The sequence below is a fragment of the Caenorhabditis elegans genome, chromosome X (genome assembly GCF_000002985.6).
Source record: "Caenorhabditis elegans chromosome X".
Lineage (NCBI taxonomy): Eukaryota > Metazoa > Nematoda > Chromadorea > Rhabditida > Rhabditidae > Caenorhabditis > Caenorhabditis elegans.
Window position 1 is genome coordinate 12,249,520 of NC_003284.9, and position 17,259 is coordinate 12,266,778.

At 37.3% G+C, this 17,259-nt stretch overlaps 2 protein-coding genes and 8 non-coding genes across 10 annotated transcripts; 6 read left to right on the forward strand and 4 right to left on the reverse strand.

Annotated features, from left to right (window-relative positions):
- Positions 1 to 2,845: 2,845 nt before the first annotated feature.
- E01G6.9 lies at positions 2,846 to 2,973 on the forward strand. The gene has a single exon (NR_072255.1). It is a non-coding gene; the product is annotated as an Unclassified non-coding RNA E01G6.9 (non-coding RNA).
- Positions 2,970 to 3,230, reverse strand: E01G6.7. Its single transcript, NR_072256.1, has one exon. It is a non-coding gene; the product is annotated as an Unclassified non-coding RNA E01G6.7 (non-coding RNA).
- On the forward strand, positions 3,092 to 3,234 carry E01G6.12. The gene has a single exon (NR_072257.1). It is a non-coding gene; the product is annotated as an Unclassified non-coding RNA E01G6.12 (non-coding RNA).
- A 2,503-nt stretch (positions 3,235 to 5,737) lies between these two features.
- Positions 5,738 to 5,932, forward strand: E01G6.10. Its single transcript, NR_072258.1, has one exon. It is a non-coding gene; the product is annotated as an Unclassified non-coding RNA E01G6.10 (non-coding RNA).
- On the reverse strand, positions 5,811 to 5,951 carry E01G6.6. Its single transcript, NR_072259.1, has one exon. It is a non-coding gene; the product is annotated as an Unclassified non-coding RNA E01G6.6 (non-coding RNA).
- A 129-nt stretch (positions 5,952 to 6,080) lies between these two features.
- Positions 6,081 to 6,219, reverse strand: E01G6.4. Its single transcript, NR_072260.1, has one exon. It is a non-coding gene; the product is annotated as an Unclassified non-coding RNA E01G6.4 (non-coding RNA).
- Positions 6,220 to 6,743: 524 nt separating this feature from the next.
- Positions 6,744 to 6,893, reverse strand: E01G6.5. The gene has a single exon (NR_072261.1). It is a non-coding gene; the product is annotated as an Unclassified non-coding RNA E01G6.5 (non-coding RNA).
- A 231-nt stretch (positions 6,894 to 7,124) lies between these two features.
- On the forward strand, positions 7,125 to 9,447 carry E01G6.2 (uncharacterized protein). Its single transcript, NM_077642.9, has 4 exons — positions 7,125 to 7,233; positions 7,672 to 7,797; positions 8,133 to 8,297; positions 8,808 to 9,447. The coding sequence occupies exons 1-4, from the start codon at positions 7,132 to 7,134 to the stop codon at positions 9,027 to 9,029; spliced, it is 615 nt and encodes a 204-aa protein (NP_510043.1). The 5' UTR covers positions 7,125 to 7,131; the 3' UTR covers positions 9,030 to 9,447.
- Positions 9,448 to 10,897: 1,450 nt separating this feature from the next.
- On the forward strand, positions 10,898 to 11,252 carry E01G6.8. The gene has a single exon (NR_072262.1). It is a non-coding gene; the product is annotated as an Unclassified non-coding RNA E01G6.8 (non-coding RNA).
- A 109-nt stretch (positions 11,253 to 11,361) lies between these two features.
- E01G6.1 (BPTI/Kunitz inhibitor domain-containing protein) lies at positions 11,362 to 17,042 on the forward strand. The gene is made up of 11 exons (NM_077643.8): positions 11,362 to 11,397; positions 11,444 to 11,556; positions 11,599 to 11,726; positions 11,949 to 12,032; positions 12,090 to 12,211; positions 12,429 to 12,699; positions 12,854 to 13,496; positions 13,647 to 13,747; positions 13,797 to 14,030; positions 14,078 to 16,648; positions 16,695 to 17,042. Exons 1-11 carry the CDS (start codon positions 11,365 to 11,367, stop codon positions 16,796 to 16,798), a joined length of 4,404 nt encoding a protein of 1,467 aa, NP_510044.2. The 5' UTR covers positions 11,362 to 11,364; the 3' UTR covers positions 16,799 to 17,042.
- Positions 17,043 to 17,259: the final 217 nt, after the last annotated feature.

The window sequence follows — 17,259 nt, forward strand, 5'->3', positions numbered from 1 at the left end:
TCCACTCCGTTCGCATGTTGTCGTACTCGACCTCGGTACCGCGGTCGGACCCCCATCGTGCGCGCCTCAAAATTTATGAACTGATTTTATCGAGACGGGCAAGGGCTGTGATTCCGGCCATGATTCCATGATTTGCGGTCCATTTCTTAATCCTAACCCAGAATTTTATTGCTTACTTCCTATTTTTCAATTGCCGTCTTCCTCTTTTCCTTTTTACCCACCCGGGCGGTCTTATGTGAGGAGGTTGTGCACTATGCAGATTCGTCTGTCAATAAAACAATAAGTCTTTTGTACGTGACACGCATGTGCCGCTATCATTAGTAGTTTTATCATGGTTAACATAATCGAATGAGCGTGAGAACGCGTAGAAATTGGACACTCTTATTCATGGTCACCGTATTCAAATGTTATGCATGTGGTCCCGCAATTAACACTGATAAGAAAATTATATTATTTGGTTTTTTTTTCAGAAATATCTGAATCAAGTTTGTGATTGCTTTAAATATTTTTAAATGTTAGCAAATAAAAAGTAGATCTAAAAACACAAAGATAACGTTCTTTGTAGATAAACAGATTTTCAACAAATATTAAATTTTCATGGTAGGTAATTTATTACTTTAGAAAGATTGCTTCCTTGTAGTATGTATATAATTTTTTTTTAAATAAAATTTTCTTCATTGCTAAATTACCTTTGCCAAATTGTGTTCCAATTAGTGAACATTAAAACCACACCCAAGTGTTTCTTTGCCCGTTCTGCAGGTTGTGTAAATCAAAATTGGCATCAAAAACAAGCCAATCACATTAAATTCTTAATGACCCGTGGTTCGTCATCTTTCTATTTAAAATTCCAAATTATACAGAGGTCATTCTGCGTTTTTTGTTGGGTTTATTAGGTTTGTTGGGGTTTGTTGGTCCTTCAGAACCTACGTACTATTTTTTCGAAAAATTAATACAAAATATACACCTCTTTAAAAACATTCTTTAAAAAAAAATCCTAATTTTAAAGCATAACTCATCTTCTATTCTATACATCTTTTAGAGGTTTATAAAATTGAAGTTGGATGTCGTAAAAATTATTTTCAGAACTTTTCTCGATTTTTTCATTCTACGGAAAAAAGTAGCTAACTTAATTTTCATCTTAAACATTTTTTGTCAGCCAAAAATCTGTATATTTCTATTTTTTGAGTTTTTGGCTTTTAATCTATTTTTATTCTTTATTATTTATTTTTCAAGAGAGTAGGGGCACACACCCAAAAATGCATTACACTTTTTTAATGGCATACAATTTTTTAGATATTAAAATGCAATAAAATTTGTCAGGTAACAAACTTCGAAACTGCAAGATTGACATATTTCTGGGCGAATTCCGAATCTAGCTGTACCATGATTTTCTTTTCATTATTCCTGATTTTTCAAAGATCGACACATTAGAAAACACGACAATTTTTCAAATCCTCACATATATATCCGTTCGGATGCTTGCCACCCTCACATACTTCAAACTCAATGTAATACGGAAAAGATACGGGGTGTCAAGAGACGACGCAACAAATGTTGTTCTCTTGCTTCCGGAATAATATCCACCCCATCGATATAATATTGATATCCCAAGTCGTAAGACGTGATCGCTTTTCTCTATTTTTTATCGTTGGGTCGTGGCTCAAGTCAGTAGCCCGGAAAAGAGTGTTTCGGAATGTATGTTGCCGCCTCAAAAGACACTCAGCGGGCACAACAGACCCCCGACTCGTATTCAAATGTAATTTTTCATTCTTCTCAAACACTGATGACCTCCGCCATAGGGCTTGTGTCCCTTTTTCCTTTCACTTGCCAAAACCGATAGTCTCAATTTCTGTTTTCACGACATCAACATAATTAATTTTGTAACTTCAGTTTAGATTGTATAATTTTTGCTAAATAAATGCTATAAGAAACAGTGAGCCCAGCAAAACGATTACTTGCAAAAAGTAAGATTGCAAATATCTCGAACACTTTTTAGAAGATAGTATCATCGTTTAAAAATCGTTTCTCAAAAAACCAGGGCTTATGGATCTACCTTCCCGATTTTTATTCAAAAGTAACATTTCCTGTTAATTATTATCATATATGTCTCATTTTTCAAGTACTTTTTTCTTGAAATAATATGTGTTCACAGCAAAAAGTGATTTGGTCCCAAGGACATTTCTTCCTCCCACTTCAGGTTCTCAGTAAGTTTTCTTTCATGTTTCATGCATAACCTTCACAGAAGCTGATGACTAACAATTTCCGTTCTCGCCGACATGAGAATACAGCCTGCTTCTGTATTATACGAGTAAAAATTTATAAGTATAGACGTTTAAATTAAACGCTTAAATCTATATAAAAAACCACCGGAAGAAGATTCTCATCAATTTTCAAAACACATCTCTGCGCAGCGGTGGTCTATATTTCGACATATTGCAGACAGATGTTACATTTGGGGAACGCCGCAGGCAGTATTCTTTAAGTGAAATAGTGCTTTTAGTGTTAATAAACTGAATTTTTCAGTAGTTATCAAATATCTAGAAGGTTAGGATGTGCTAAGTTCTCGCTTAAACACTTTCTGTTCAGTTTTGCAAATTATTAATGAAACCCCACAAATTATTAATGAAACGCCCAAACTTTCTACTGATATTTTCCAAATTTTTTTTGAAATCTCTTTTTCCGAGCTCCAGTCTTTCCTTTTAACTTACTTAGATCTATACGTAGAACACTTCAAAAGGGTTTGGAGTCCAAACTTTGGACTGAAAAAATGCCCGTTTCCGTTCACTGCTTTAAAAAATTGTTGTGCTCTTATGCTCTCTACCCATCTCTTACTCCCTCTCGGCATCTTTTTGCACCAATTGAATTTTCGTGATTTGGCGCAATTTGAGTCAGACTGCGAAAGCTAACCCTTTAACCCAAAACTATCTCTTCCCCGGCTCCTCTCTTTTTCAACAGATTGAATTGAAAGCTGACTTTTCCCCCATGTTCGGGGAGGCGAAGCGCATCAGATTGCAATTCGGTATTATCTTCCAACTTGATCGGCTTGGAGTTTTAGTTTCTAGGGAGTTTTTGAAGGGTTCCATCAGTATGACTCTGCCGCAAGTGCCAATCCACTCTCAAAACACACCCTTTCTCAAGTGCCCCCCTTCTACGCTTTTGCGTTCTTTTAATCCAACTTGTCAGATTGAAATGTGATCCGTTCCTCGTTCCCTGTTACCAAGCCTATTTCTTTTTCTCAACCATACTCTTCCAATTCAATACCGTCTATCTCGCCCCCCCCCCCCCCCCCCCGTCCGTTTCAATTCAATTTTCCACTTGCCTTCATCTCGGCTGTTCGTCTGTTCACCGCAGGTGGTCCAGCTGGCATATTTATTTTTCATTCGGACACTGACGATCGTTTTCACAAAAAGTGCCAAATAGGGGGAGGAGATATTAACAGCCGTGAGCATTTCTAAAGCGAGTTCATAACATACTCAGTTTTATACAGTTGTTGGGCTATCTGTTTCAGACTTTTTATATGGCATTCATTGTTATTTGTAACTAATGAGATTTTTAAAAACATAAAAATCTTCTATTAGGTCTCAATTTTAAGTTTCTTAAAACTTGAATTGAATTTTGAAATTTCCCATACGACCCTGTAACAGTCTGAAGAAAAATAGCCTATATACAATTCTACACTCAGAAATTATATTTTTAAATGTGTAGACCAAATACACAACGTACTGTCAATATCTTGAATAATTTCACATCCCCAATTAAGCTCTCTTTCCAGTCGTACCCACCACTTTATCCGGATGTTGTTTTCAATTTCATTGCCCACCCGGTCCCCGCCCATCAACTCCATCGTATCCCCATTGCGCATCTCTTTTGAAACCACCACAAACCATAAAAGTTGTCTTGTTATTCATGAGCCCCATTTGGTATGTATGGGATTCTGAGGGGTGATAGAGATGAGCTCCATCTCCTTTCACAAAACACAAGAGAAAAAGTTTAGTGTGGCGGGTGAATCTCCTCGCGAGGTTTATTGCTCTTTTTGATGACTCCACACAAACACTAAACACCTTAACCTTGTTTCTTAAGTCTCTTACCCTTTCCCTTTTTATCACTCTTCTTTTTCAATTTTGTTTCTTCATGTTTCTTGATTCCACAGTTCGTTTTTTTTGGTGACTAGCGTGTCAAACTGCTGCCAAACTATCATTTGTACGGCTCATTGAACAAACGAATGCGAATGGAATTGTGAAGATAGACACTATGTCTCCATTTCATTCATGGGTCAAATCTTCAGTTTTCGTTTGAAGTTTTTTAACAGTTTTTCGTTTTTCTAGATCCTCGATTTCAAATTTCTCCTAGCGTAATGAAGGAAACGCACAAAAAGTGCGCGCCGCTCATGTGTACTTTAATATGAACAAAAACGATAATTACAGTACACAACCGTCATTATCCTATTAGGGAAATTTAGTGAGTAGTTTTGTGAATATGAAAGTCAGGCATGCGTTGCAATTCAAAAAATATACATTCCGAGTAACTTTGGAAAAATTACGGTTTATTTTCAGTTTATTAGTTTTAGAGTAAGTTGTAATATATTTAAGAACTAATGTACTGTAATACACCAATGAAGGTTGTGTGATTCGTATATAAATCTTATACAATTTTTGCTTTTTGATACATATATTTCTTCTCAGATCATTTTAAAAATATCCAAGAAGCTTTTGAATTATTTTTAGGCATGTTAGCTTGTACTGCTGAAACATTAATAATAAGTAACTAGAAGAGTTAATAATTTCCGAACCAAATTTTGATGGAAATATTTTAAAGGTGAAGTAGCACTGGGGGGATTTTGTCTAAATACATTTATAATAATCCAAACGACTAAATTTCAAAATAAAACACTTCACAATTTTTTTTAGATTTTTTATACTTTCCGTTCAGTTTTGGCAAATTGCCAACAATTTGAAAAATATGAGCTTTTGAAGAAATCCAAAGCAATGCCGCAAGGTCCGACCCCTCCAATGATTTGATACAAATGATTAAAACAAAATTACAGTATAAAAAATTTTTTTTTTTGGTCGATTTCCAAAGTTATGAGTGGCAAAAACTGATTGATTGTCACTTTGACATTAAATAAAACATTTGTCAAAATTTTAAACGTTTCAATTTTTTCGAATCAAAATTTTAAAATCACATACTTTTTCCGAGTACGCTGAAAGTGGGAAGGATTTTCATGAAACGTATTGTTTCTTTATTTTTGTTAGACAAATTCTTTCTACGATTTTTTTGTTCCTAAATAGAAACCAAAAAATACCTCTGTCGCTATCTTCTTGCCTGTTTCTTTCCCGTAATATTTGTTATACCAAGAGTTAAGTTGGTTGAAGTTGAAGAAGCTTGAGGGGTCACAGTGTTTGGTTTGCACTTTTTTCTTTTTTTAATGCTCTCTGCCATAACGCGATGCCAGCTGTCTTTTTATAGGTTCTGAAAACTTTGAGACTGTTCGTCAATGTTTCATCTTTTATTTCAATCTAATGTAAACAGTGTAGGTATGTACTAAATTTAATTTTTTCCATGATCTCTATCATGTAGTGATTATATTCCGATAAATCTTTTAGGTATACATTCCGATGATGAAGCTCATTTTGTTTTGCTAAGTTTTGTTTATATTTTCCACAATAAAGAAACAAAAAAAAGAATATAAAGTAAAGCATATAAATTTCACCTATATGCAAGTTTTATTGTGTCACTAAACAAAAAGTTCTCAATTTCACCTTTTGAGCATCTTACATGAAAATGAAGGTCAAACTTTTTTTTGTTGCTCCCGAATGTTTGCTGAGCAAACTGCCGTTGCTTCATCGCTTTGTCTAATTCTACCATAAACACAAGTCAACTGTTCATGCCGAGATGTGTTTTTTCGCGTCGCAAAAAAGACAACTTTATCGTACTCCACTACTACATGCTTCTTGTTGTATTATTCTACAAAAGGAAGAAAAACTCGGAATTTCTGAGTCATATTTCGTTTTTCCCTTTCATCTCGTGTCCAGCAGCACCGTGTTTTTTTTTCATTTCTGTACATACTAGGCCCTTTTCATGGATACCTCCGTTTTTCCTTACTGGTATTTATACCTGTTTTGTAAGCAAGGACTGAATGGTTTTGTTGTCATCAATCACTTTCCGCAAGTTAGAGTCTTCATACTATGAAGTTACTATTTCTATGTCTTCTTATGATAACGTCCGTCTGTTTTCACACTCCTTGATTTGAACGGTTCATTATTTTTTATTCGAATTAAAAACATATATTTCAATGGTGGTTCTGCATCTTTAAAATTGACTTCTTCATTAAGTTTTTCAATTGTTCAATAGATTTTTTTTAATATTTAAAATCAGAATTTTTTTAAATTTAAAATTTGTATTTTTTATTAGAAAAATGGTTGCCTTCCCCAAAGAAAACTCCGATGTTTGTTAAATTATGTTAGTTTTAGGCATAAATAAGAATTATATTTTTTTAACCTAAAAAACGGTTTTACCATTAAGCCCAGATAGTAAAAAAATAAATATTGCGTATAACAAAGTTGAAATTCTACTTTAAAAGTCCCACCATAAAAATTGAAGTTTTTTTGAATAAAAATTTTGTGATAGCATTCAAAAGGGGGGCTAAATTTTATTTTGACTGAAAACAAAAAACAGGTATTCTTGATAAGCAATGATCAATTTACATCAATTTGGCAAGAACAGATTTTTTAATTTTTCTCCATGTTAGCTTGGTTTTGTGAGATGACGTTGGAGTGAAAAGTTTGGTATAAAAATTTGGTACCGTAATTTTTTCTATTAAGCTCGCAATAAATACTTGAGCATGGGAAACTGTTGCTTTCAGTTAATTTCTATTGCACTTTAAATAATTAAGAGAACTTTTAGGTTTCTATGTCATCTTACATGTTTTGAAAAACATTTGAGTGGTTTCAAACAAATCCAATCACTTCTTTCTCAATTATCAATCGTAACCTTTTTATACTTATAAGCTCTTTTTTCAAAATCATTTAATACCACACATTCTACATTTATTATATTTATCTAAGCGTTTTTTCAGCTCCACTTTTCTCATTTCCGTTTTCATCAATTCAGAATGCTCATTTCAGATTCTCAATGAGCGAGAAAAAATCGCCGTTTCTTTCGCTATTTCGCCGAAAGAAGCGGGTCACTGAAGAGATGCCCCAGTCGGGAGTGCTGTCGCCAGTCAAGAAAAATGTGAGTTTTATGGCGCTTATCCTTGCAGGCTTGAGAGCACAAAAAGTGAAACATGAAGCATGACAATAGCGTGTGACTTTCCTTGTTACGCCAAACATCGCCTTCACAACAAAAATATTCGGGGCCTTCCTGATGGCCCCCTGGGATCTGTCGGGAGCGCCTCCAGGAAAACATAGAGGTTTTTAACAAGTGCCCTCCACACCACGGCGGCTTCGCTTTACACCACTTGTTGCCATTTTTCTTGCATCTTTCATAACATGAGACAACTGAACTCCGGAGCAAGTTTTTTTTGTTGCTCGTGGTTCTTCACTTCTTTTCCCAAAGACTTTTTTGTTAGTCCTTTTTTCTTGCTTATCTGCTCGTAGTTAGTCACCCTCGCACCCTCAAGTTCTTCGTAAACAATGTAAACAACTTTGCACTTTAATATTCCCGTTTCAGGACAAAGAAAGAACTGGAAAGGAAAACAAAGGTATTGTGAACAGCAATACGATGCCTGCTGATATGGATGGAGGCAAGAAGAACAAGAAGACTAAAGTATCTAAAAATGGAAAGGATTTTGGAAAGGTTTGTGAATTGAGAACAACCTGGATGCAAAGAATGTGCATCAGTATTTGTGACTTATCCGATTTTAAAAATCTTAGAATTTCGAAAATTCTTAGCAAAGTTTGGGAAAGAAATTGCTTGGAAATAAAGTTGAAAGCAAATCAATATGTGATCAGAAAAGTCTATGCTAACAAATTTTAAGAACCTCAATAGCTGTATACTTAATATTTCAGCAAAAACGTTTCACAAGGAATTAAAACTAGAACTGAATCTAGACCTTAAAGCCAAAACGGAAACAAATCAAAATTTTAAAATTTAAAATTTACAGTGAACTTTTAAATTTTCAAAAATTACAGTCAATGTCAATGGATGTACTTCTGGAAGATGAAGCTGCAGCACTTGTTGAAGCGCTTGAAACATTTGGAGACGAAAAACCAACTGTTGCCAGGAGTATTCCAAAACACGCCAGAGTTGTCAAAAAAGAAGACAACTCAATGAAAAACTGTTTGTTCGAGAAAGAGGTGAGGATTTATTCAATTTTCCAAAAAAAAATTTGGCAATGCAGATTATACATAGAAGTTAAAAGGAGCTGTTTGTTCCGATTACGTTCAGGAAAATTACAAATTTTCAAAACACCATTGTTCAAAATTTAAAATCTTTAAAACGTTACCTAAATAAACCAAAATGTTAAAATTGTGCCATAAAACTTCATAGATAGATTCTAAAAATTTTTTATGACAGTTCAAAATCTCTATGAATGTGAGTTAAATTTTGGCAACTTAGTTGTGTCACAGCGTCTAAAACTAATGGCAAAAATGCGAACTATGTTGAATTTGTTTTTTTTTCTATAACTCAGACTGAAATTTTTTTTGCTAAATCAACGAGAGTTTTTATTATGAAATTTGAATTTTAATTCTATGTTCAATACAATTGAATAATAGAAAAGATTTGGCTTCGCCACTAACATTTTCTGATTTTTCACAAATATTACACACTGAATAGCAATAATAATAAAAATCATTACTCTCCAGGTATACGACACAATGCTCAGTGACTCATTGCGAGTTTGTGAAATGCTGCAATCCCATTTAGATGATTGCATCGTTTCCGTGCGAGCAAAAAGTCCGGAGCCCACTTCGTCGTACTCACTGGACGGCCGTGATTCTGGCCGTGGAGCTTCTTCTCCATCTTCCACTATGTCATCTACCACAAGTCCAGGGACCAAAAGAGTTGCCAAGGAAACTCATATGTGAGAAGATACAAAACTATGATCTGACCATTTTTGCAAAAATCGTTTGTCATTATATCTACCAAGACTCTCCATCTCATTCCACGTTTGAACCCCTACCATAATGCTGTAAACACTTGCTGTTATGTACTAGATTAGCAGTATACTTTTATATTCTCTTTCGGGTTCATTATCCCAGCTTTTGACACTTTTTCATTTCATTTCATTGTTTATATACTTTGTCATTGTCACTTTTCTAGCTGTTTATCGCTTTCCACGTACCACACCAACTCCTTACCAAAAAGAGCAATTTAACCGCGATGTTATTCCGCATGATGAATGTATTTAGATCTACAACCATATGTAGTACAGGTTCTCCTTTTTTCTTCCATTTATTTTCCATAATACCAATATCTCAAAAAATCTAATAAAACGTTATTAAAATAGTTCAGCAAGGGCTAAAAACATCGGAATTACAGATTTTTTTTTCAAAAAACATAAATTATTAATTACGCAGTATTACGTAGTTTATTGAAGGCCTGGTATAAATTTCTCGATATTCGATCATTACCATTTTTCCAAGCGCCAGACAGTGCATGTCAATCAATAGCTTCGCATAACGCAAAATAAAAAAAGCAAACCGGAGTATGTATTGTCTTCCGGACGCATGTCTCCGTATGACTCATGAACTACCGCAGACACACTTGAAATACGTCGTCTGACGTATGCTTTTTGTGCCATTGAACATCTGATCGCAATCATTGCTCACGGGAGAAGTGAAAGAACAGGAAGAAAACTAGCCTTGCACCCGACGAAAACGGTGATTAATTTGTTTGAAAAAGCCGTCTGAGGAGCCTTTTTCGAGACTTTTATATTGACACGAGACCTCATGCATTACAAAAAAAACGTGAAGAGGAAACAGTTGAGATTAGACTTGATAATGACGTGATCTGAAATAAACAATGAAATCACAACTCTGAAGCAAATTTTTAGAACTGATTTTGAAGCGTTGCTACTTCTTCTGATCACACTTGATTCTACTTGGTTCTACTTGGAAAAAATCTACCTGATAATTGATTTTCACATCAGAAATTTCATTTTTCAATTCAGCAAATGAACTGAAGTTTCAGTAAATTCAAGTATAGACTGTGAGCAATCTACGAGATAATATCGTAACGATTACGTCCCATTTTGATCTTTGAAACGTTAACATTTGAAACACTTTGGAGGACGCAAAACCGAAAAATCACAGAAGATGCGCATTTTGTTTGTCAACGAATGCTCTGAAGTGATCAGATGAACCTAGGACAAGAAGATGAAAAACGGCTGAGAAATGAGGACAAGGGGGACAACACGAGAAAAAAGAACCGACAGATTTGTCGTGGTTTTTCATTTTTGGCGCCACCGAGCTGGTCAGTATTAGCCACTAGAGGATAATACGGGGGCGAATAGGTTGGAAATAGGATGATGAAGTGGTTTTTTGACGAGAGGGAAAGTACTTGATGGTATATGGAAAGAATAAAGAATAGGAAGTGCTTCGAGTTGTGATGATGAAATATTCTAGAGGGGGAATTTATATTTTATACTATGGACCTTATTTTGAAATCGGCCAGTTGAAACCAAAAGCAAAACCAACAACTGTCAACTGACAAAACTAAAATATTTCGAGTGTTGTATTGCGGAAACTTGTTTTGGAAAAACTAAAAAAAATTTAGAAAAATTCGAATCAACTTCCTGTTCCCGTTTGTTCTTCCTTCTTCTTAGCTCATTGAGCCCTAACACTTTCGGCATATTTGGCAGCTTCCTGCCTTTCATCAATTTTTTTCTGCCCCCCAGTGCGAACCGATCGAATCGAAAAACAAACGACACAGTGCCGAACAATGCTTCCTTCTTCTTCTTCAAGGCATTGAACCAATTAAAAACGGGCGCCTGGGAAATAGTGTGGCACCCGGTGGAGACGGTACTCTCCTTTTCCAGGTCATGACGAGCTCTGTTTTTGCTCTCGGCAGACATGCGCTGCTGCTGAGCTGTTTGCCTGTAGAAGCTCCGGTGGCTTGACCGCGCAGCGCCTCGAGTCCGCGCGCTCTCTCGCTGGGCGGTACACGGAGCCGGTTTCGTGTACTTGCCTGGGAGGGCAGGGCATGTGCCTTCCTACTTGAAGCCCGTGTTCGGCCACCTTCTCCCATCATTCATAAATATTCTCTTACCAATGAAGACAGAAAATTAAAATTTTCAAAGTATTTTGAACTTTTTTACTCAAACCTTGAGATTTTATTTTCAATTGATTTCTGCTACAGTAGTTTTTAAATTTACTTTCTTGTTCTTAATTAAGTAATTCCTTCATTTGTTTTTTGCAGAAAATGCGCTGGTGTACATTAAGGCACCTTTTTAGTGTAAGTAACATTTTACCATAGCTTCTTTATTCATTTTTGTTTTTAGATATCCACGTTAGTCATCCTAGCAAACGCTGGATTAGAGTGTGATCCAACTTCAAATGTCAAAAAACCAGATCCAGGAAGTCCTGAATCCTACCTATACTGTAATTTGGAAGGGTAAGAATTAAAGCTTGTTCCGATGATCATCTGAATCTTCAGATCGTTCTCAAAACGAAAATGCGCTAGCGGTAAAATATTCAACAGTGAAACTGGTGAATGCGACTCTCTGATGCAGGCTGACGATCCGATCGATGATATTTTCTCCCAGCCGTTTTTCCAAGCACCGGGTAAATTATTCAGGCTAAAAATTTAAAAAAGGGAAGCGTTGGTAGATAGTTCGATGATAATTGAATTCAAAAAAATCAAATATTTGTTGTAGACTTTCTTTTTACGCTCAATCTTTTCCAGTAATATTCCAATATGTATCTTTCAAACAAAAGCACAAAAGCAATGGCTTCAAATTATGAACATTTCTAGCAATATCACTACTAGTTTCTCAAGTTTTTTAGATGATTTGTGCGGTGAGGGAATCCCACTTACCATTCTCAGTGCTCCAGTGACTTGCAATCCGTCAATCAGCAGTTGCCCAGATGGTTAGTGTTTAATCTTTAATTTTTCTGATTTCTCAATCAATTTCCAATTTATTTCAGGATACAGTTGTCAATTCTATGAACGCACCGGGTCGAGCTACTGCTGCCAGAACCCGACACCAACCGCAAAGAGCTCGACTGATAAGATTAACTGCGGAGAGGGACGAGTTACGTACATCGAGGTGAATATTTTTCCGTTGTTTGTTTCCTCATTGTTTGCCCAAATTTCATCAACTTTCTGGGTGGTCAGTTCTAAGCTGAAGCCAAGAAGGGGGAGAAGCCGGAATTGAAACTGAAGAAAACACTGGTGACCCAGAAGAAAATGATTCTTTGTTCCACACAGGGAGAAACGAAATTGAAATCGGTCAAATATTTGTCAACTTCATTCTTTTTTTGCAGATGGCCACCGGAAAACCACGTTCTTGTGTTCTCACTGGCGATAACTCGTGTCCAGCTGGATTTGGATGCACTCTTGTTGCTGGAACTACCACGAGATGCTGCGCCAAAGATTTGGGATGTGCAACAAACTCGGCACCTCAATTGAGAGGAAGTAACCCTGTCGAATGTTCACCAACTGATGGAAGTGCTTGTAAGAACGGATATGTGTGTAGCAAGAGCCAATACTTGAACAAATTCATCTGTTGCTCAAATCCGGATGGTGAAATTATGGGTGAGTAATTTGATCTTTTGCGTATTGTGAGGAAAGATGAATAAGATTTGAAAGTCGGAGGAAAAGAAACAAATACACACAGAACGAAAATCAGTGCAACAGCACCCTCGCCAACAACAATAGCAATTGTACATCCAATATCTTTCCTATTTAGGCTCCTGTCCTGGAGGTGAGACACCACTTGAGAATATCCAATGCTCTGCAACCAAACCGTGTCCAAACGGATTTTCTTGCAATGACAAAAAATGCTGCCCATACGCAAGCGCTTGTCCTGCCGGAGCACCATTGAACAATGGACCAATGAAATGTAGCGAGAATGCACCATGTCCAGAGGGACACTCATGTGTCAGTAATGCTGGAATTCAATACTGCTGCCCAGCCAAAGAAAAAGTGTGCAACATGCCAAGAAATAGTGGAGTGCAATGTGCTTCATCAATGAAATCTTCGAATCGCTACTATTTCGACATTGGAACCGCTACGTGCCGTTCATTCAAGTTCACACAGTGTGGAGGAAACGCGAATAACTTTGGATCACTTGAAGAATGCGAAGGGTTCTGTGTTGACACTCAATGTCCTAACGGCCAGGCTCATCGAGTCGGCGCTGTGAATGCCAACTGTGCTCTCGCTCAAGCAGACACTTGCCCAAATCAGCACTTTTGTCAACTTCCGCTATTTGGACCAAGCCCTATTTGCTGTCCAACTCCGGAATTGACGTGTAATGAAATGGTCTCCGCTGGAACTCCATGCTTTGGAAGAGGTCTTACTATTCAAAGATTTTATTTCAACCCCTCGACTCAGTAAGTGTATTTCAATATTTATAAGTTTTATCTAAACAACATTTTTTTAATTAACAAAAATTAATTAACAATGCTTTGTTTCTGAATATAGGATAAATGTAGCTATTTGGCTTGGAAATTTTGACGCCGGTAAACATCTATGATTTTCAGAAAGTGCCAACCATTCCACTACTATGGATGCAGTGGAAATGGAAACAACTTCGAGACTGTCGACCAATGCCAAAACTTCTGTCTTCACTCAGCTGATAGTGGTGAGTGTATTTTAGATTGAAATTATGAAAAATATTTTTGTCGTTACAGCTTGCGATGGACTGGTACCATTGAAAAACCCAAATAGTGAGCTTCAACGATGCAGCGAAGAAGATCCATGCCCAGCTGGTTATGAATGCAACGATTCTTCGTACTGCTGTCCAAGTTCTGAAAATGCTTGCAATGCAAACATGTCTAGAGGAAATGGATGTAAGGGATCAACCCAGAGAAGCATGTGGTTCTATGACAAGTCGAAGAAGAAGTGCTCTCAATTTGTATACAACGGTATGTTTATTGAATGCATGAAAGTAGGTGAACATTTTCTATTCCAGGCTGTGGAGGAACTCCTAACAGATTTACTACCAAAGTTGCTTGTACCGAATCATGTGTTCAGTCTAGCGCATTTGGATTGTGCCCAAGAGGAATGAACCCGTTCACCGAAGAAGGAGAGATTACACCAAAAACTTGCACTCTTAATGTTCGTAGCACTTGCCCCAGTGGAGCATCATGCGTAAAGTCTTCTACCAATCAGTCAATTTGCTGTAAAGCTGTGACTGCTTGTCCAGATAACCGAATTCCATACAACATTCCTGGTACCAACTCTGTGGTTGCATGTAGCATTGAGCGTGATGATTGTCCTGATGACTTCCAGTGTCTGGAATCTGCAACAGCTCCAGGATTCCATATGTGTTGTTCGGGACCACTCCCTTCTGCTCAGAGGCCAGTGCGTCCAATAGCTCCAGTTGCCCCTATGCCAAGAAGACCATTTGAGCCAGATAGCTTCGCTGATCTTCTTTCAAATATTTCTCCATGCCCGCCACAGCTATTCAGTAGTGGACAAAGTTGCACCGTCAACCAAGTTGGTGATTGTCCGAAAAATCATATTTGTTTCCGTGATATTGGATTCAAACAAGGATCTTGCTGTAGAACAACTCCACCAAAGTGCAGTCAAAGAGGATATGTTCCAGTTTTCCTTGACAGAACTCAAGTTCAGGTATGTCAAGTGGATCTTGACGGATGCCCAGAAGACGCCAAATGCATGACCTCTAGCGTGGCAAAATTGGCAATTTGTTGTCAGAAATATCAACCTCCAAGCCCGAACAATAATCGACCGGCAAACAGAGGAGTCAACCAAGGATCGGTGTCAAACAACAACCAAAACAACAATAAGGGAGCTGTGTGTGCTAATGGGGAGACTCCATTCCGCGGACCTGACAACAAATTCCAAGAGTGCAACTTTGTTCACAACACTTGTCCATCGGGATATCAATGCGAGTTCTCTTCAACCGGACAAGCCGTTTGTTGTACCAATACTAATGTTATTCGTTGCCCATCTGGATCTTCTGTTTTTGAGTACGGAGGAAGACCATTGGCATGCCCTGCTGGAAGTAACAAGTGTCCTCAAGGATACAGCTGTATGCCTTCCACAAACCCACAACATCACCTCTGCTGCTCTTCCGGATCCGGAATGGGAGTTTCACAGCCACAATGTCTCCGAGGAGTTGCCTATGTGAACCCTGCCACAAATCAACGTCAATTCTGCTCTCCGATGAAAGCTGATTGCCCAGCAGGATACACTTGCTTCGAGTCAGACCAATCTTCTCAATTTATATGTTGCACCCATGGAGACCTGAGTGACAGATTCCAAGGATACTGCCCACCGCGCCAAATTCCATACATTTCTAGAGATGGATTCCCTCCAACCTGTCATATGCAACTTTCACCATGCCCAACAACAGCTCCATATGTTTGTATCTACTCTCCAGAAAAGCAAGATTCTTATTGTTGTGCACCAATTGACACTGCTGTTCATGTCGTCAATCCAGACAGAGGATATGCCTCTCCAGCCAAGAATATTGATCTACTCGAAACTCCAGACGTACCGTCATCCAATGTTCCAGGAATGACTCAGACCTTCCCAGGAGGTCCACCAGCTCCAGGAATGGGACCGATCGGTATGCCAGATCCAATCCCAGGAATTGAAAACGCAAGAATTCTGCCACCAGCTCTAGCCCAAGCAGAGATGGAGAAAAAGATTCGTGAACAATTTGCCAATAAAAACAATAATGAACATGGAAACAGTTTTGCCAATTTTGAAGGAAACTCTGGAGAGTCTGGAAACTTTGGAAACAATAACTTTAACATGGGCGGTGGTGCTGTTCCAGGATTTGGAAACCAAGCCTCACAAAGTGGATGTCCTCTCGGTTCAAGACCGTTAATCGGATTTAACCAACAAATCACTGAATGCTCTCAACAGCCATGCCCAGATGGATTCTCGTGTGTTTTTGCTGAAAAAGACAACAGATTCCAATGTTGCTCATCTGTATCCATCATGCTTGCTGTCAACAAACCGACCAATAAACAGTCAACCCCGTCTCCAAATGGGCAAATTGATTGCCCCCCAGGATTCTTCAATATGGACGGAAAGTGCTTGAAGATCTTATTTGCTGGTCAAAAAGGATGCATTTCTGATGAACAGTGCAGTTCTCGTGAAGCAAACTCAACATGTGACAATGGATATTGTATCTGTCCAACTGACAAGCCACTGGTCCATGGAGGAAAATGTATTGCTACGTGCCCAGAAGGATTCTCCAATATTGCTGGAAGATGCTACGACCCAACAACAGTGATTTTCATGGACTCTGTTGACGAAAGAAAGAACGGAACTATTGGAGGATATTGTATGGAGACTTTGATCGAGGAAAAGAGATGTTTAGTTAAAAATAGTTATTGTTCGGAGAAAACAATAACGTGCACCTGCCAGCTTGGATATGACCTTGAGATGAACTTTGATGATAAGGACGATAAGGGAAAATGCAAAAAGAATAGTGACTCAAAATACCATGACTTGAAAGCAACCACTGCATCTCCATTTGATGATGAGTTATACTTCATTGATATAAGTAAGATTTTCCTTTGAATGTTTTCTATCAACTGTTATTATTTCAGGCTCAATGAACCACGAAAGCCCATTGAACGACACGGGAGTAGAGAGCGAGGACCTGAACAAGTACCTGTTCCAGTCTGACGAAATGATTCCAGTTTTTGCATAAGCATATTTTCCAAAAACCTTTTATTCTACAATTTGATATCTGTACATTTCGGTTCGAAACATGTTAGTAATAATACAAACGGGAAAAAACCAAATACACATTCAAAATACAAATTCATATGTACGAAAATTTTTAAAAATTATAATGTGTATTATTGATAGATGTTTATTTATTTTTATTTATATGTGCATTAATATTATTTTCTCTATTTATTTTTTTTTGCGAATGAAAGTTTCATGTTTTAGATTGAGAGGTTTTGAGGATCACGTTACACAAAAATTCAGTGTGAAAGGACATGACTTGTTTAAAATTTTTAGGTTTTGGTATTCTGACTCCACATTTATCAGAATAGTCTAGTTAGAACTTTTATAACCGAGAACACAACTTTAAGTTATTATAAATTACAATTAATCTTAGAAATTACTTATGCAAAGATTTTTCAAAGATTTTTTGTGATAATG

What these genes read in the sequence shown, in the direction of transcription:
- E01G6.2 (NM_077642.9), top strand. Translation starts at nt 7,132, where the DNA reads ATGAGCGAGAAAAAATCGCCGTTTCTTTCGCTATTTCGCCGAAAGAAG. An exon ending in TGTCGCCAGTCAAGAAAAAT is followed by an intron (nt 7,234 to 7,671) that starts GTGAGTTTTATG and finishes TTCCCGTTTCAG; the next exon opens with GACAAAGAAAGAACTGGAAA. An exon ending in ATGGAAAGGATTTTGGAAAG is followed by an intron (nt 7,798 to 8,132) that starts GTTTGTGAATTG and finishes CAAAAATTACAG; the next exon opens with TCAATGTCAATGGATGTACT.
- E01G6.1 (NM_077643.8), top strand. Translation starts at nt 11,365, where the DNA reads ATGCGCTGGTGTACATTAAGGCACCTTTTTAGT. An exon ending in AATCAGCAGTTGCCCAGATG is followed by an intron (nt 12,033 to 12,089) that starts GTTAGTGTTTAA and finishes AATTTATTTCAG; the next exon opens with GATACAGTTGTCAATTCTAT. An exon ending in GTTATACTTCATTGATATAA is followed by an intron (nt 16,649 to 16,694) that starts GTAAGATTTTCC and finishes TTATTATTTCAG; the next exon opens with GCTCAATGAACCACGAAAGC.